Source organism: Aricia agestis, chromosome 12, assembly GCF_905147365.1.
Source record: "Aricia agestis chromosome 12, ilAriAges1.1, whole genome shotgun sequence".
Classification (NCBI taxonomy): Eukaryota; Metazoa; Arthropoda; class Insecta; order Lepidoptera; family Lycaenidae; genus Aricia; species Aricia agestis.
Genome location: NC_056417.1, coordinates 6909981 through 6929559, shown reverse-complemented (window position 1 = coordinate 6929559; position 19579 = coordinate 6909981). Strand labels below are relative to the sequence as shown.

Here is a 19579-nt window from a genome sequence, read left to right as displayed (position 1 = left end):
TTTTGCGGTAACAACTAAAAACGGATCTTTTTAAACGCCACTAGAAAACCATTAAGCAGCTACTGTAGTGGCTACATAGCCGGTATTATTACCTTTTTATCATATTTAGGATCAGTGTGTTGTAAACATTAATCCAAGTAGAGGTGGAGACTTTGTAACCCGTTATTAAGATAATTGTTTTATAACAGACATGATTTTACTTCGATTATAATTACTGTGATTCAGAATTTGAGGAATAATTTGTATCTTTATCCTTATGAGGAATGATTTATGAGGAAATACTATTACAAACTACAATGAAACTAATAATACTTTGTAAGTAATAATTCATGCAACGAAATATTCAAATGATTACTGAGTTTGAATGTCGAATCATCTAAAATTCTAAATCGTAATTGTTTCAATATCTATGAGAATATTTACTGAACAAGTTAGGTTAGATTTTACCTAGTCTAACCTCTTGACCATTCAACTCGCACTTGGCCGATTTTTTCAAGTCTGCTTGAAGCTGAGCTTCTCAAAATATCTGTCTATAGAAGTCAAGCTAACATAATATTTGTTCATCAATTTCTCCAAATTAATGTTCATGCTTACGTTTGCGGGCCTCTTTTTTTGTTACGTCCAACGTAATCGATCTTTCTTAAATTCCTAAGGGTCTACTTGGACCACTTTGGAACTCTAAAAGCACTGCAATGACACTCACCATCAGCATAATTCGGCGGCAGCAGCCTGAGGAACACGTCTCCGCGTCTGCCCCAGGGTCGGTGCCGCACGTTGTTGCACTCGCCGCTCGCCGACCGGTACTTGCTCGGCGGGCACGGCGTGTTGCTCACGTCATCCTCGTCTGACGTGCAGTTTTGTCTGAAGATGAAATATTCGTCAATAAAGGTGCCTGTTGGCAGTAGACAGTACGAGACTTACGCAGACGACGTGTCGCAGCGACACTAGTTTTTATAGACTTGTATTAAATTCCCTTCGTAGTAAACGATGTTAAGTTCTTATACAAATTCATTAAAACAAGACGACGTGTTGTCTGTTGATGCGATATGCCGTCTGCGGTTGCTTTATGATGTTCGCTACCTCTATAGGTTGTACTATTATCTATTCTGTGCTATAGGTTAGGTTAAGCTTGCACTGAACTTCGAGCTCGTGCTTACTTTAAACACGACAATGATATATGACACGATAGACTACAGATATAAATCAAATTATAGAAATGCACACACTTCACACACATAAACAAATATTTTATATCTATATATATAAAACTCAAAGGACTGACTGATTGACATAGTGATCTATCAACGCACGGCCCAAGCCACTGGACGGATCGGGCTGAAATTTGGCATGCAGGTAGATGTTATGACGTAGGCATCCGCTAAGAAAGGATTTTGATAAATTCCATCCTCAAAGGGTTCAACTAGGGGATGAAAGTTTGTCCATAATAATACTTATTAACGCGGACGAAGCCGCGGGCAAAAGCACGTTGCTGTATAAAGACTCTCGTATCTTAAGAGAAATTTAAATTTTTGGTTACAAGCTTCAACTTCTTTATATCGATGCCAACTTGCCTTTTAAGGCCATACTAAAAAGTTTAAAAATATAAATTTAAATTACTATGATTATAGAAGGTTTATAGTAAACTTACGCGTCATTAGCTCCTAGCAGGAACCTTCGTTCTAACGCCAGGGCCTCGCTGACTATTCTTCTCAGGTCACTGGGCACTGTTTGTACATTCGTGTCTTCTGTTTTCTTCTGTGCTTGTGTTTGAACGAGACATGAGACTGCTAATATCCATAAGATTCGACTTAACCTGAAATAAGATGCATATTTAGAATAATTTAGATCTTTAGCCCGGCCGCACATTATCCGAATTTCTGATCAGAAAAATTCGGACGCCCCGCTCATATATTTTGACACGTAAGAAATTCTGATAGTGTGCGGGGTCTACAACAAAATGTATGAACAGAGTGCGTTCCGGCGGGCGTCCGAATTTTTCTGATCAGAAATTTCGGATAATGTGCGGCCGGGCTTAATATTCTGAAAAAGATATTGTCACTTACATAAGAACATAACATTAGCAACCACCAACCAAAACCTACAACAGGTTAGAACAGTATATTAATTTTGACTTGATTTTGTACCGACAAAATCTAGTCAAAATTAATACACTGAAACACATAGACTGAAAAAAATATTGTAAGTTACTAAATTAAAATTTCATAGGATCTGCAAAAATTTAGGAGGTTTGTTTATATTATTATTACAACAAGGTTTTAATACAAATCTTATTTTATTAAAATTGCTTTTAAAGTTAGTGTCTATTATGCTTTATGAGATAGTTTACGATATTATTGCTTTAACAAACACCTCTGAAAGTTACCTAATTAGAAATCTTATTAACTGTTTCATACTCTGTTATATAAACGTGATAATTTGACAAACGATTAACACTAACATGCCTTTAGTGAAATAAGGAGTTACAAATGTTAAAATTTTAATAATTTAATGACAAACTAGTCCTAATATGTAGTTCTTGAAATCGATCTATTTTACAATCAAATACCTATTAAAATATTTAAGCTACGAATTTGACCTTGAAGATGCAACTCAACTTAGTATTTACCAAGACTTGCGAATGAGCCTTTTAATATCCAGGAAATTGGTGACTTATGGCGGCACCAAAAACATTATTATTAAACGCGCATTAACAATATATATCGCATGATTGATCGCTAGTTTCAAGTTTCGTAGTGGTCTGGTCAGGAAGTGGGTGCATTGACATGCGCGTCCTTCAAATTCACAGTACCCAGTCAATAGCGCAATTACTTTTATAGGGTGTAACTAAAATGTCTGTACAGTATATTATTGGGGTGATCTTTATTTATGCAGTATGCTTAACAGTCTATTATCTTTAAGCAGCGTGATAACTAGCTGCTTAAAGATAACAGTGTTTAGAATATCGATTTGTTTTTTTTTTAATTCTTACCTATACAGAGAGTAACAAAGTGATAATACTTTAGGTGTATACAGGGTGTTACAAAAATAAGTGATAATACTTTAGGGCGTGTACGTGTTCCTTGTAGAGAGTTCACTGTGAAAGTAGCGGCGCTGAAAGACCAAATTTTTTTTCACTTTTGTATGGGGAAACTCGTGGCGCTGGGGCTTTTTCACAAAAGTGAAAAAAATTTTTCGTCTTTCAGCGCTGCTACTTTCATAGTGAACTCTCTACAAGGAACACGTACACACCCTAAAGTATTATCACTTATTTTTGTTACACACTGTATAAGTCCCCTGAATAGAGTTCACTGGAAGAGTAGCAGGCATCAGCTCAGATGAAAGAGCAACATTTTTTTATGTCTGAAACGAAGTTCCTTATGGCGCATTCGGCGTAAAGGAGGCTAGAGAGAACGATATATGACATCGACACTTTTTTATTAGTACCTGCATAGTAAGGACATAGGGCGTTAATAGTATTCCTGTGCGACAACTAGATGGCGTTTTTTGAGAATAAACAGCGACGCGTTGTTAGTATTCCTGGGCGTCAATAGATAGCGTTTTTTAAAAAATTTTTGAGTGTATAATGTATATTATTATACAGGTTTTTTTTTTTTTTTTTTTTTTTAAATTCTTAATTTATATAGGCCATACATCTTAAAGATTAAGTCGGCCATACAGGTTTTTAGAACATAAGAAATAACCTCGTTCCATTCGGGTGTCCCTTGACACCTCTCAAGTTTAAATTTTTGCACGGGCAAACTCATGACACTGGGGCGCTTGCCCATGCAAATCACAAAACAAAATTGCTCTTTCTTCTCTGCTACTTTCGCAGTGAACATAATAAAACCCTAAGTATTATGGCTTTGTTTTGTTACAGTAGCGATTTGGTTTAGCACTTGAATTGTGGTTTGAAGAAAACCACAAATTTACAATGGCCAATTATTATGATATTATATTATTATCAGATTTAGACCAAATATCTTCTTTATCAATAAAGACCCAAATATAATCATAAATTTTATACCTGCACTAGGGTGAAGCCAAACGAGCGTAATCTGTGAGTTGTGAGTCGCAGAATTTCGGTCGCGTAAATATCTTTTCATTCAAATCATGACTCACAAGTCACAAAATCACGCTCGTGTGAATCAAACAGGACTTTTGTATGAAATTAAATGCAGCAGAATTTCTGCCAGCCGACATTCTGCGACCCACAACTCACAAATTACGCTCGTTTGACTTCACCCTAAATGTTGAAATACGGTAGATTTAAAGTGATTGAGGGATTATTTTAATGACTTTAAAGTATTTTTAGCTTGACTCAAAAAACCTACCTCATTTTAAGGTGACGCCGAGTTGAAGTAAAAAACTGTGTTAGAAATATTTTAGATTGCTTGTTGTATGTACTGATTGTATGAACTTTAATTTTTTAGCTTTAGTCATTGCTGAGAAAAATCGATATCGCTACAACCAAATTATCAAGGCGTCGCCTTAACAATCATTATTGGTTTTCTGTTGTCAAAGATTAGGCCTGACTATTGTATCATGCTGAGCTATTCACAACATTTCCGGTATTAATAAATCAGGCATTTGAGCTGGCTATAAAACTAGCTAAGCCCCAATTTCACGTTTGAGTGTTAACAGCTTGTTAAAATATCATGTCTTCTCTTTAAAAATTCTCTTTATGAATTTAGTTATAGGATTTAAGTGTTAGTATTATGTATTTAAATTGTACTAGTTTAAATGTTGTGTCTTTAGTGTACATTGCCCTGTTTTCACACCATTTTAAGTTTCCACTACTGTTTATGGTTTGCTGGAAGAGATCTCTTAAAGAGATAAGTACGCCAATATTATACTGTCACTTTTATAAATATGTCTTAATTTTGTACATAACGAGAATAAATAAATAAATAAAAATAAAAAGAAAGATACTAATTCGAGCGTATACTTTAACAGTCGTCGTTGAAATTGGGGCTAAGTTAGCTACCTAGCTAACCTATTGAGTCTTAACCGGTAAACTTCAGCCAATTAGACAACGGCTGACATTGAACCTATCATTTCACGATACCGCACCATCACCGGATAAATACATTTTTAACTAGATGACGCCCGCAACTCCGTTGCGCCAAAGTTCGTTTATCGCGCGAGAACCGTACATTTTCCTGAGACAAAAAGTATCCTATGTCCTTTCCCGGTACTCGAGGTATTTTCATACCAAATTTCAGCAAAATCGGTTCAGCGGTTTGGGCGTGAAGACGTAACAGACAGACAGACAGACGGACAGACGGACAGACGGACAGACAGACAGACAGACAGACAGACAAACAGACAGACATTCTTTCGCATTTATAATATTAGTAGTATGGATAAACTACACACTTATTTATACATAAAATTTAATTGTAGTAAATATTTTATTCCACACGCAAGTATCGTATTAACAAACACGGTCATATGTGCCGGAAGTGGCACATAACATATTATTTAACGCTGTGACATAATAGTTATGTGAATTAAACCAACTTGCAAGTTGTATTTTAAATGTTTTCTTTCACACCTATTTATTAAGAAGGCGACTAACTCTAAATTGTCGATTTTATAATTCATTTTTATACTTGAAAATAAGCCCCGAATTGTTTCATTTTCTAAAATTAGATACTACATTATATTTCCGAGAATTCGATCTGAGCAAAAACACGATATCTTAAAATATTCTCGAGAGAAAAAAATCACAAAGATGCGTCTAATTTTCACGAATTTTTCATTTATTGCCGTAACTAAGTTAATATTTTAACACATTGTATAAAATTGTATAAAATTCTATCATTGAGAGATCGACTTAGCGGATTTTTAAAATATTGTATATTTATCGAGTTATTGAGAAAAAACTAATTTGGCGATGAATCCGCGTCGTTCTTTTGCACCTGGCATATGAAAGACGGGCGTGAGTGTGAAGAGAGAAGGACGATGTTTGATTTTTGGGGTTAGTCGCCCTCTTAAGCTTTCGACTAATTAATTTTGGCTTCTCTTTAGAATTTACATTTAAACGTTTCCAAAAAAAAAAAATATTTTGTGTCATATTTTTATAGAGTGCCTCTCTGGTATCGCTTTATTTAAAAAAAATTCTTGTTGCCGACGAGTATTTTATTTAGGAACATAATTATTTCATTTTTCCTCAAAAAGCAATTCAAGAACACGACAGAAAGAGAAAAAAAAATGTGTAGGAGCTTCTGTGACTTATATCTAAGAGGTCATTGAACTGTTTTTAACCTTCAAACATAAATATAATTTTTCCCTGCGATTCCTTTCAAAGAAAGGAATTCTTAGTAAATTTTATATTGTTGTAATACATATACAGGGTGTAACAAAACTAAGTGATAATACTTTAGGGTGTGTACGTGTTCCTTGTAAAGAGTTCACTGTGAAAGTAGCAAGGCCAAATTTTTTTTCACTTTTGTATGGGCAAGCGCCTCAGTGTCACGAGTTTCCCCATACAAAAATGAAAAAAAAAAAATTGGTCTTCAGCGCTGCTACTTTCTCAGTGAACTCTTTACAAGGAACACGTACACACCCTATAGTATTATTACTTAGTTTTGTTACATTCTGTATACGGGGTGTAATAAAAGTGTAGTAGTACTTTGGAGTAAGTAATACCTGTGGTAATTCTAGGTGTCCCTGTTTACTGCGGAAGTATAACAGAGCTTAAAAAGAGTAAGTTGTGACTTCCATGTTCCTACAAGAAATGCCCTAATGTAACGTCTTGAATTTGCCCATACAGCAAAGTAAAATATAACATATTATAGGTAACTATTTCAGCGCTGCTATTTCCACTGCATACTCTACTGTCTTATACTTCCTATATAAATAAAGCTATTAATTTTATAATTTAGTCTAACTACGTACTTATTCAAATGCTAAGTACTCAAATGCGGTTTTGCTCGATAGTTTTACTCCAAATCGAGTAATAATGTGTGGACCGCAAATTTGACAGCTCGAAGGCTCGCATCGAGCCGGCTCGATGGAATTAAATATATCGATTTAGAATAAAACTATCGAGCAATGCTGAATGTGTGGACGAAATCCCGAGCCGCGGGTTTTTTCTATCGAGCTAAACCGTACTTAGCATTAAACGCACTTTGTTGGCATAATATCAGGATAGTATTGTGCCAATGTCAAATTGCAATACTGACCTTATAAGGGAAAGTGCGTTAAATCGAGCCGAGTAACACTACGTGGTTTGATATTCATATTGTGTCTACAAGGTCGAACATTGTGAAAACTGTCTCGTCTGAGTTCTGACTATGAAATTATGTCAATAGGTCTGTATTGGACGCATCTATACATTTATTCGAATCTGACAAGATTCTGACTGGATACAGTCAAATAATTTCCTTGAGTTAGGGCCTGTTTCACCAATTCATGATAAAGTGTCGGATAGGCTATCCACAAGTTTTTGACAGATACTTTATCTTTCATGTTAAGTGGTGAGTATTCACATTATTCAAAGAATTTCCAAAGGTAGGGCAATAATTTTGACAATTATTGTGTTTCTGTGAGTTTCTGCACATATTTACTTTTGAAGTCGGGTCACAATTTTCAAGTTCAATCATATTTGTTTTGTCATTAATTTCTAAAACATTTTTAATTGATTTATTATCTTAAAAGTTTGTTAGTTATTTAAAAATAAATAAATTAATTTTAAATATTTGTCAATGTTTTATTAATGCGCTGCATTAAAAATAGTGGACATTAAATTACCATACTCTGATTTAAATGTCGCTATTATTACACAATCAACATCAAATGAGATTATTATGAAATAATGCGTAATCTAATAGCTAATTTACACAATAATATAAAAAAAATATAATAAAAAAATCAAATAGAGTAAAAGTATCTAACTTAAGCTCGTTAAGGCCGCATGCTAGAGCAAATAGTTATTTAAAAATATTTGCTCTAGCATGTGGCCATAGCATATAGGCATAGAAATTTTAAGTTATAATTAATTATAGCTCTTAACATTGACTTGGTAGCGGTAGTTAGTTTTAAAAACCAGACTAACAAAATAGTTTATTTTGAAAATCAAAAAATTTGAAAATCAAAAATCCTGATCCTGGGCTCGCCAAATAATTATTCTGTAAGCTACTCTGCAAGTATATTAAACCTCTAGCAGAAAGAAAGTTGACAAACACTATTGTAATAAAGTATGCAACAGATTTAGTGTAGTCTTGGTGGACCGAACATCTAGGACCTAGGTTCTAGAAGCAAACATATTTTTCTTCGGTCACGCCCATCTCACGAGTCATAACGAGGGCGTTGCCCTGCATTTTTGTTAAGATAGTATTTTTAACGACGCTCAGATATTTCATTAACGAGTCGCCTTCTTCCCCAAAACCGCAATGCCAACTGCATACAGGATATCCGTATTGTTTAATGATGATCCGAATTAAAAAAACCGTTTCGGAGTCACGCGGAGTGACCTCACGAACCGGATTCACGCCGACCTTTGCCGACATCCTCCTTGTTTTATTAAACATGTTTGCCGAAATAATTATCGCGGCGCGACTATTATTGCGCTATTGCTAGGGATCCAGACATGCCTTTCGACAGTTATGCTGTGCGATATTAAAAAAAAAGGTTTAAAAATGTTTAAAAGAACACATTTTTCACTAAAAGGTGGCACTGAATGATTGTCTGGGTATGTGTTCAGAAAGCATATTATGTATCCGGCTATACATATGCTGATAATAAAAAAAAAATGCTTCTTGCGAAAAACTGTATTTCGAAAAGCGCGTTACCAAAACCCGCGTTTAGTGCTTGTCATCTGAACTTAAACTGTTACCTTTGAGCGTTTAAACCTCTGAACTTTAGATAAGCAAAGATTTAAGACCCGGTAAAGGACTAAATATATCTTATATCTTTAAACGAGCAATTCTTATATGTATATGTATATATATATATATATATATATATATATATATATATATATATATATATATATATATATATATATATATATATATATATATATATAATTGGTATCTCGGAATCGGCTCCAACGATTTTCATGAAATTTAGTATATAGGGGGTTTCGGGGGCGATAAATCGATCTAGCTAGGAATCATTTCTAGGAAATGTCATTTTCATCGGATACCGAGCGAAGCTCGGTCAAACAGCTAGTATTTTTTATGAATGAAAATTTAAAAATGTACGGATTCTGAGCATGAAGCAAATTTCTGCTCCACAAAGCAGCGGGCAGCAATAATATTATAATACACTTGCAGACAATGTTAATCGCATTAGTCACGTTCAACCACCCACTGACTTAGATAAGAGACCACGTGACTATAACCCGGCCGATTGTAGTCGGTGGCCGTCGCGGCTGCCGTGAATACACAACGAAGACCTCTTTCTCGTGACAATTATCTCGGCTGAGATGAAGCAATGTGGTTGTGAAAACCTACCGGAGCGGGAAACGGCTTGCCCAATACAATGGCTGTGCTATTTGAATCTTAGTCTTAGGCTTGGACCTTTGATTCTGAGGGCATTTAAATCTTAGTCTGGACTTGGACTTTTATTTTGAGGGCATTAAAATATATGTCAAGGACCTTTGATTGTAAGGGCATTTGAATCTAAGTCTGGACTTGGACCTTTGATTCTAAGGGCCCTATCAACCACAATATTTAATGCATACAGAAGTAGTTGCTGTAATCTATGTTGTACTTGTATGTATCTTATACTTGCCGAAAATCCATTTGATAGGAAATGAGAGCAACTTGGATTAGCGTAAACATGGAGTAAATATTTTTTATAAGACCTAGAGTCTAGGTATAGGTTTAGGTCCTTGACCTTCTCTGTTGTATCACAACTTACAAAAACTAGCAGTAGATAATATAATAATTGGTGCAATTTAACTATCACATTGATTTTGAGAGTACTAAACCGTCTTAAAAGCCTTGAACTTATTAATACCGTTTCATTACGCTTATTCAACAACAAACTTAAATTCTTCAACAATAACTTAAAGTTTTACCTTATAATATCTACCTAAAAAACCTGTCTGCTAAAAACTTGTGAAGATGTTTAGATTTGTCTCGCTAAAATTTGCGCATAGCAACGCGTCGACAAGTCTAACTTATCTTTACATTAGGGCCACGCCACAACACTGCGTTGCGGCGTCGTATCGCAAACACAACCTCGCACAGAAATGCGATGCGATGTCGCAACGCAAAAATTTCATATAGTATAGCACTGTTTACATCGAAATTTTTTTACGATGCGTTCTGCGGCGTTGTAGATTTATACGATGCGACGACGCAACGCAGTGTTGTGGCCTGGTCCTAAGCTATACGAAGGTTTATGGTTTAAATCACGGGTCATTTACTGTTTGTAACCTCTTTACGTCCAAACCGCGGAACCGATTCTGCTGATATTTGGTATGGAGATATTTCGCGTCCCAGGAAAGTACATAGGATACTTTTCACCCCGAAAAAATGTACAATTCCCACGCAATCGAATTTTGGCGCAACAGATTTGGGCTCGTGATCTAGTCCACAATTAATATTTTGGCACTCTATGTTTGTTTCACTTCAGCACTGCAACGATTTTGGTGAAAGGGGTGTTAATAGACATAGAATAGACTTGTAATAATAATTAAAAATATGTTAATTATGTATTTAGAAATCCTAACTACCATTATGAATAAGACAGCTTATATACCTAGTTGGTTTTCATGGAGTAAGCGCTGAAATACTCAACGATATTCATATAATTTTCCACAGCTATTATTATAAATATAATACTAAAATGTGCCATTTACAGCTTCCATTCATAAACACAGACAAGTCATAAACATTAAGAAAATGTGTCATCTTTGGAACACTTTAGTATCATTTGTAAGCGTTCCGCGTAAGTCATATAGCCCACTCATCGCTACAGTTTGTTGGGAATTTTCATGACTGCTGTGCCATTTCAAAACGTGTGATGATGTCATAAATTAGCATTCAGAATGTTGGATGCCAATGAAATAGCTTTTTGGACCCCTGTCAAGTATTTATTGGCTACCAAAAAACTTGATTGTAAATTCTAATTTAAAACATTTGATTTCGTTACGTTTAATTTAAATTTTAAAACTAGAATTTCTATTGTTATGCTATGTTGTTTATTATCTCAAAAATTCGTCTACAGAATCGACCACGCCTAGTTCGGTGGACCGTACTAATATTAATTGTTAATTTTTGTGAAAATATCACAATTCACAATGCGTTTATTTATATTTAAAAATAGTGATTTGGTTTTAAAAGTGATCTTTTTCTTAACAAAATCCCTGCGTATTTCAAGCAAGTTTTCCTAGATTAACAAGATTCTAGAAAACATGATCGATCTTCCTCTGAGTAAACTCACTCGATAAGTATTGTGTACATGTTATAATTATTTCCGATAATGGAGCCATTACGTTTTATTAGTTATCGCTTATTAATAACTTATAACGTAAACGTGAATGTAAACAACGGGACGGATACACCGACACGACCGGCGAGAGATCAGACTCCTCCGATGTTATTCTAACTAAACTTGCAAACAATGTGTTTAAAAAAAAACAATATTCCCAGAATACAGCATGTTTACGTCTGTAAAAACGTATAGTAATAGTGGATTCCTCGACGGACGAGCGGATTCCTTAATAGTAGAGAAATCCATAGTAAGGATAATGATCATCTGTATTCACAGATGTCAATGTGCCTAAATACGCACAAAGTTTTAGACTTAGAAAGGATCTACACTGCCTCTTTTGCCTCTATCCGATACTTGATAGGTTAGAAAAGTGGTTTGACAGACAATGGGCCTAGAGACCAGTGCCAAGCGATTATCGTAAACGCCAACGCCACAAAATGTATGGCATTTGACATTAGTATTCGCTAGCGTCGCATAACATAAATCACATACATTTTGTTAGCGTTAACGATAATCGCTTTACTATACATGGAAGAGCCATGCTTTGGCACGAATAGGCCGGCTCTACCGGAGAAATACCACGTTCTCACAGAAAACCGGCGTGAAACAGCGCTTGCGCTGTTTCGCCGAGTGAGTGAGTTTATCGGAGGCCCAATCCCCTACCCTGTTCCCTTCCCTACCCTCCCCTATTTCCTTCCCTTCCCTACCCTCCCCTATTACCCTATTCCCTTTTAAAAGGCCGGCAACGCACTTGCAGCTCTTCTGATGCTGCGAGTGTCCATGGGCGACGGAAGTTGCTTTCCATCAGGTGACCCGTTTGCTCGTATGCCCCCTTATTTCATAAAAAAAATCGCTTGCCACTTGTCTAATAGGGCTGGACATAGCATTTTTTATCATTCTGGATATTTTTCTTAGTAAGAGAGTATGTATATTATAAACCTCACTATAAACTCCACACTAGTCTAGTTCCCTAGTCTAAAGTTGCAGCAATTTCCGTTCTTTTGTTCTTACGTTTTTACACACTTTTTATTGCTGGCAATTAACTGTCGATAATTCCATAGATAGGTTGACTGGCCTTTGATTACTTCCTAACGTGGGAGTATTCGCGACCTTTGACTACTCACTGCTTATGCATGCCTGGTATTCGCTACCAATACGCACTTATGGCAGACTAGAAATTTTGCCATAATATAAGTAATTATAATAATTAAATTTCGCCCATATTATTTTACTAGATGTCCCGCGCGGCTTCGCCCGCGTAAATTAGGAATTTTACGGAAACCTATAACTCCCTTCACGTGGTCTACTCTATATAAGTGCCAAATATTGCCATAAAATTGCTCCAGTAGTTCGTGAGATAAACCCTTTCTAATATTTCTCCCGTTTTTCCCACATTTTCCTGAGTTTCTTCGGTCGTATTAGTCTTAGCGTGATAATATATTATAGGCTATAGCATTACTCGTTAAATGAGCTATCTAACACTTAATTCTTTTTTTAAATCGGACCCGTAGCTCCTGAGATTAGCGCGTTCAAGCAAACATACTCTTCAGGTTTATAATAATAAGTAAGTATAGATTTTTTTTTAAGTATCGCTTGAACTCGAGTCTCGATCTAAAAGACTATGAAAAGTAGCAATAACAGGGTCATAATAGGCTCATAATCATGGGACGATGCATGGTATAACATGGTAGTGATGATGATGATGATGAATGTAATTTGCATAGTAGCATATGCTTTCCGTTCTTAAAACAACACCGAAACTCCCAAACTTGTATCTATAAAGAATCCGACGTTCTCTCAGCACCTTCCGAGCCACGGTATACCAGGTATACCTTGGTGCAAAATCTTACTTATTGGTAGCATATGCTTAGAATACTCCTCACGAAACCGAAGTCACCATATTATGTTTCCCTATAAATTTTGAGGAGATCCCTCGATTACTTCTGGATCCTTCATCAGATCACCACTTTTGCGAAGATAATACCGAATTCGGATGATACCTCATACACCAAAAGAAAAATTTTGAAAATCGGTTTACAAACGGCGGAGTAATCGTCGAACATAAAAAACGAACATAACACCTCCTCCATTTTGAAAGTCGGTTACAATTGTAGCCTATGTGTTATTCTGATGTTTAAGCTATATTATTGTAAAGTTTCATTAAAATCCGTTCGGTAGTTTTTGCGTGAAAGAGTAACAAACATCCATACATCCACACATCCATACATCCAAACAAACTTTCGCCTTTATAATATTAGTAGGACTAGTAGGATAGTAGGATTGAAGTGACTATATAAGTATGGCACCATGGCAACGTCCATCGCTATCCTGTCGCACAAACAATGGTCGCCGTCAGTCTCGAATTGTAATAATTTACTATTATTTATTCAACAAATGCACTTATCAATATAAAAAGTAGCCAGTAGCCGATTCTCAGACGTACTGAATATTTATATAAAATTTGGTAATAACCAGTAAAGCCGTTTCGGAGGAGTATGTTAACTAACATTGTGACACGAGAATTCAAAGACAAAGAGAAGGTCATCCGTTATCAACCTATCAAAGTCCTTCCATACCGCGTCATACTGGTCTTGTAAAAACTGGTCGAAAAATATTTAACTACCACAGAGCTAACCATCCGAGCAGCCTGTTATCATTAGATTGCTCTATTATTTAACTGAAATTCATATGAATTCCGCAAATAAAAAAAAAACATTGTTGCAATTATTAGTACATGTTTTAAAAAGGGATAATAAAAGTAATAAACCTTATAGAAAGTAATTTTTAAAATATTTGAATGAAAGCCTAAGCTTTTAATAAAATATTTACAACTGCTGTAATAAAATTGATGTTTTCCTGGGATCTGATACATATTTGGAAGCAGTAGCAATAAATAATAATAATTGTGGTGACCTTTTCTACAGTCAACACTCAGTATTCATATATGTCCGGTATTCATACACTCATTTATAATAACTGCGATATTAATAATATTATAATGTAAAATGTGGACCCATTTTATATGACGATAATAATTAAAATATGGTGTATCAACATAATTGTGTTTATACGACCTGCAAACCTTCAAGAAAAGAGCGTATACCCTCTTAAAAGGCCGGCAACGCACCTGCAGCTCTTCTGATGTTGCGAGTGTCCATGGGCGACGGTAGTTGCTTACCATCAGGTGACCCGTTTGCTCGTTTGCCCCCTTATTTAATAAAAAAAAAATTGTTATGGTGCTCCCACACTGCCATTTATATGTTATTATAATAGTATTAAGTTTTCTATGTTCCTATCTATAATTATTGTAATAATTCTTGCGACTAGGCTGCATACGCAAATCCTTTTAATGATTAACTTTAATTTAAATAGAATTATGTCATAAATTTAAACTAAAGTGTGTCTGTCAAGCAGTTGGCTTCTTAAAATTTTGTAATATGCTGCTAAAATGAGTACAATAATTATTTATTCCAAGCACTTGCTGGTGACATCAAATATTTGCATGAAAAGTGGGCGAATATGTAGGTAGGTCCATAACAGGACGTACAGCCTTGGCAGGCCCTACCTGTAGCACTATAATTGACACCAAAATGTAGATCAAAGATGTGTAGCGCAAAAAATCACATGAAGTTTGTTTATGATGACAAATTTAGAATAATGTGGGTTGCAGCGTTTGTGTGATGAATAATGTATAATTGATATACAAGAATCCCTCTTCCTTTTTCCTTATCTATGAAAAAACTTATGAATAAGGAACTTTTTATTTGAGATTTTGTACATTATATCTGTTGATATCTCGTAAAAACCATTGTGCTTGCTTTATTACTTTTCACTTTAATTAAACGTAATTTTTACATGTAGATTTTTCATAATTATCATCAATTTTTTTTCAGTTTTAACAACCAACGGAAATGAAAAATTTAAAAGAAGAAATATATTTGTTTCTGATCGAATCCGGCCCTCTAGCCGGGTCATCTAGTGTAAGTAATAACTAAGAATTATGTAGTACATAATATTATATAATGCTCGCCACTCCTTTGCGCTAAAATAATTTATCATGCGGGGACCGTACATTTCCCGGGATAAAAACTGTATGTTCCATGACTCAAAGCAACTTCATACCATTCAGCAAAATCAGTTTAGCGGACGTGAAAAGATAACAGACAGACAGACAAACACTTTCGAGTTTCGTATTTATAATATTAGTATGGATATCAAAAACCTACCTCAATTTTCATCTATGCACTCACTATTCTTTAATGGGCATTGTCCAAAAAAAATCGCATGTACTTTTTTTTTGTTAAAATAGGGTGTTTGAGAATATAAATTGAATAATTTTGAAATTCATTGGCTAGTTTTTTCTCAATAATTTTTTAAAGTTTCGCTCTGACGTCATCATCGGCGGCCAATTGACCTCTGCAGTATGTTTTAAATTTCCTTTCAATCTTACTTATAATGGCTGGTTCGTCAAATGCAAGTTTTCATTATGTGAAAGCTTACCAAAAGTTCGAAACGTAATGTTGGTCGAATTTACTGCTAATTTAACGCCATTGAAGGTCAAACAAAGGTTAAACATATTTGTTCAAAAATATAAGTACCTAATGGGTATTTTTTTCGTTTATATACAGAAAAACGATCACTGAACTCATTCCTCGAAATGTTTTTGTAATGAGCAAAGTTAAAAAAATGGACAATCCCCATTCCTAACGCGACTAGACTATACATTACAGCTCTACTAATTATGACTGAAGCGCCAGTGAACGTGACCGCCACAGGTTACGTGCGCGGTGCGCGGTGCGCGTTACGTCTTCCTTCCTCGCCGCCCATTGCCCAATACGCTTTATATCATAACCGTAATGCGTTAATGTCAGTCATGCTAATGTTGCTAAGTTGGGTTGCTCTATGCCACCTGCCAAGTTAAGTTGTGTTGCTAAGTTGCTGTACGGCGTTGAGTTAGCAACACTTAAGTATTCGGGGAATCGAGGATTAAGAAACAGGCGGGTTTCGCGGTTCGTAACATTTTTGACAATACCTCGCACGCAGAGAATATATAATATTGAGGAGGGAAGAGGGGATTTTGGGACAAGCTCGAGCGTGTCAGATTAAGCTTGTATAGGCTTCCGACATGTGTCTAGTTATCATGGTGTAGAAATGAGATTTCTCACATGGTGGGTTAAATTATTTTTTAAATTTTGAAATGTCATCGGATCTGTCAGACTAAGATAGATGTTTAGTATACCCCAAAAAAGCTTCCATATAAAGCACTGACGATTCAAAGGTTAGGTAAGCCTCTAGGGACATTTTAAAATATAAAAGTAAATAAAGCTTCATATTTTCCTAACTAAGCTTCGCAGATATTTTATTTTGTACTAAACTAAATGATTTAGTCCATGTTGTCTAAAATATATTTATAATTAACCTAAATACTTAAGCAATTTTCTGGATATATTTTCTTTTTCAAAACTTTAAAATGGCTGCAGTATTTGAACCCACCGCTAAAATAAAAAACGCTCTTATAATTTTTTTATCAGTTTTACCTAATGTAAAAAACCTACTAGGTCTCCATGATGCTCGAGTGACTACAAAATTAGCACCTTCCCCTCCCTTACTATAATATGGCTATATCCTAGGCAAATCAGTCGTATTGCTAAGGCCTAAGTTGTTATTCAAACCCTCAGCGGTGTACCGTAATTTAAGTTGGTTGTTTTATGGTCCAAGTTGAGCTCTTGGATATATTTATATCCATCTTAAAGCTTCCAGTGCAAGAATAATGAGAGAAGGAGAGAACGAGAAAGAGTAGGCAGGAGAAATATTATTTTGTTTTTAAGCTCGAAAAAGTACTCAGAAGTACCGATATCAGCTTGCATAATATTAGTGGTCAATCATGATTTATGACAGTTACTAATTTAATGAATACTACTTTACAACCATGCGATTTGACCCGAGGGTCAACAATGACTCTTATCTCACACTGGCACTAAAGTAAAAGAAAGAGAAAGTAATATTTTTGACAGCAAAAATCTTATTATCCAACAGTACAAAAGACTTCAACGCGCGCTACAGTTCATTATAATTTTCTTTTATTACATAAGCCAATATTATAACCTCTAATATGCTTATTGGTTTGTACTTGATTAAGGCACATGGCTATTTGTATTTGCTATTGGCTATTAGTTGCATTTGGCGATATTAGTGACGTATACACAAACATGCAAATAAAGGCAAATACGGCCTTCCACACATGGACGTCAAATACCAAACTTTTACTTGATTTTGTTTACTTGCCTATTTGACTCTTTTGATGTGCGCCAAAAACCGACAAAGATATGGATTACGAGAAAGATACGGACGGTATTTGGTATTGGAGGGTATTGGTCATATTTGTCAAATAAGCAAATAAGGCCAATATTTGTCAAACATACCGTTACACATGGTGAATGTTTGGCGAATACATCAAATACGCAAATACAAATAGCCATGTGAAGTGCCTCCATTACATGTATAGGTCTATTCAAGTTAAAAATTAGTATAAAATACTAACTGTCCCAGCAAACGTTGTTTTGCCATATATATTTTTTTGGCATGAAAAATAGATGTTGGCCGATTCTCAGACCTACTCAATATGCTCACAAAATTTCATGAAAATCGGTCAAGCCGTTTCGGAGGAGTATGGCAACGAAAACTGTGACACGAGAATTTTATATATTAGATAATGTTGAATAGAAATATTATATAGATCAACTAGAGGATCCCAACTCTGATGCGCAAAAATTCGTTTATCGCGCTGGATCCGTATTTTTTTCCACGATAAAAGTATCATATTATGTCCTTTCCGGTTTCGGGACTCAAAGTATCCCCATACTAAATTTCAGCAAAATCGGTTCAGTGGTATGGGCTTGAAGAGGTAATAGACAGACGGACACACTTTCGCATATTTTATAATATTAGTAAGTATAGGGCAGATATTATGTATGTATTGATTTCATTAAGGAGTCAGTTCATGATGAGTACAAAATATGACCCTAATAAAAAAGACGGGTTGCACTCCGGGAGTGCCGGCGTGCGTGCGTGCGGCGTGCCGGTAGTGAAAACACGATTATTAACGATGTGCATTTTTTTAACCCATTTTTTATGAAAATCGTTTTTTTAATTAATCGAAACCCTTACAATCGATTAAATTTTTAACCCATTTTTTTATGAAAATCGATTTTTAATTAATCGAAACCCTTACAATCGATTAAAAAATATCGACAATCGAAAAAAACAATCGATTGTTCGATTAATCAATTTCGATGTTACAACACTACTCTCCAACCGTCTTACGGTTTTTCGATCAGCACGAGAATCTGACGCGAGTTTCACAGTTTTTACCCATCCGGCATCCCACAAAAGTGCTCAACGCCGCTAAAGAAGTTTTCACTTCAAAAATTGTATTGTTAGTCTCGCTGTAATTCGGCTCAGCGCCGATTTGGTCAATCTTAGTCTTGAAATATCCGTGGTAGGCCAAGGGAGGTGTATATTAGGAAGGAACTGTTACGAAGTTCACTGGGTGACGGGTCATAGTTTGTTTTAATACCTGGGTGTTCCCCAATTTGACTCATGTACCTGTACTGCTCTGTTACGGCGAGTAGACTATGGGTTTTTTGTTTGATTGTAATTTGACGGTACAACCCGTGTGTAATTTCGGTAGAATCCATGGCGATAAAAAACGCGATTCACAATTTTTTCCGTCTTTTCCTTATCGTGATTTTGAAAGTCATTGACACGATTAACAATCGATCAAGTTTTAGTATTGTAGTTAAAAAAACCCCATACTATATTGTAAATGAAATAAAAGAAATCAAAATAATGAACTGAAGAATCTATATATATTAATAATTAAAAAAAAACATTAAAACCGACTTCCAAGGTAAAAACAATAAGAATATTAATTAAAAAGTATTAAATAATTCTTTCTCTAATAGTGCCTTTTCCAGAATTCGTCAAAATCCCAACTATTTCTGTACATATTATAGTCTTCACTACTTTGAAGTCGGTACCAGCTAATTAAACCATGACTTCAGTCAATGTATGTCCCAAATATCTGAAATATTTGGGACTGGTACCGACTTCAAAGTAATAATTTTGC

General features: G+C 35.3%; 1 protein-coding gene and 1 long non-coding RNA gene across 3 annotated transcripts in view; one reads left to right on the top strand and one right to left on the bottom strand.

Annotated features, from left to right (window-relative positions):
* Window positions 1–19579, bottom strand: part of LOC121732656 (peroxidasin homolog pxn-2) — a 100660-nt gene that overhangs the window by 25643 nt on the left and 55438 nt on the right. For both annotated transcript variants that reach the window (XM_042122611.1, XM_042122612.1), the window contains exons 2-3: window positions 1649–1813; window positions 704–861 (exon numbers count right to left, since the gene is read on the bottom strand). In XM_042122611.1, coding sequence (XP_041978545.1) covers window positions 704–861; window positions 1649–1813 — 323 coding nt within the window. The remainder of the gene's footprint in view (window positions 1–703; window positions 862–1648; window positions 1814–19579) is intronic.
* LOC121732661 lies at window positions 58–17944 on the top strand. The gene is made up of 3 exons (XR_006036417.1): window positions 58–67; window positions 1435–1437; window positions 17819–17944. It is a non-coding gene; the product is annotated as an uncharacterized LOC121732661 (long non-coding RNA).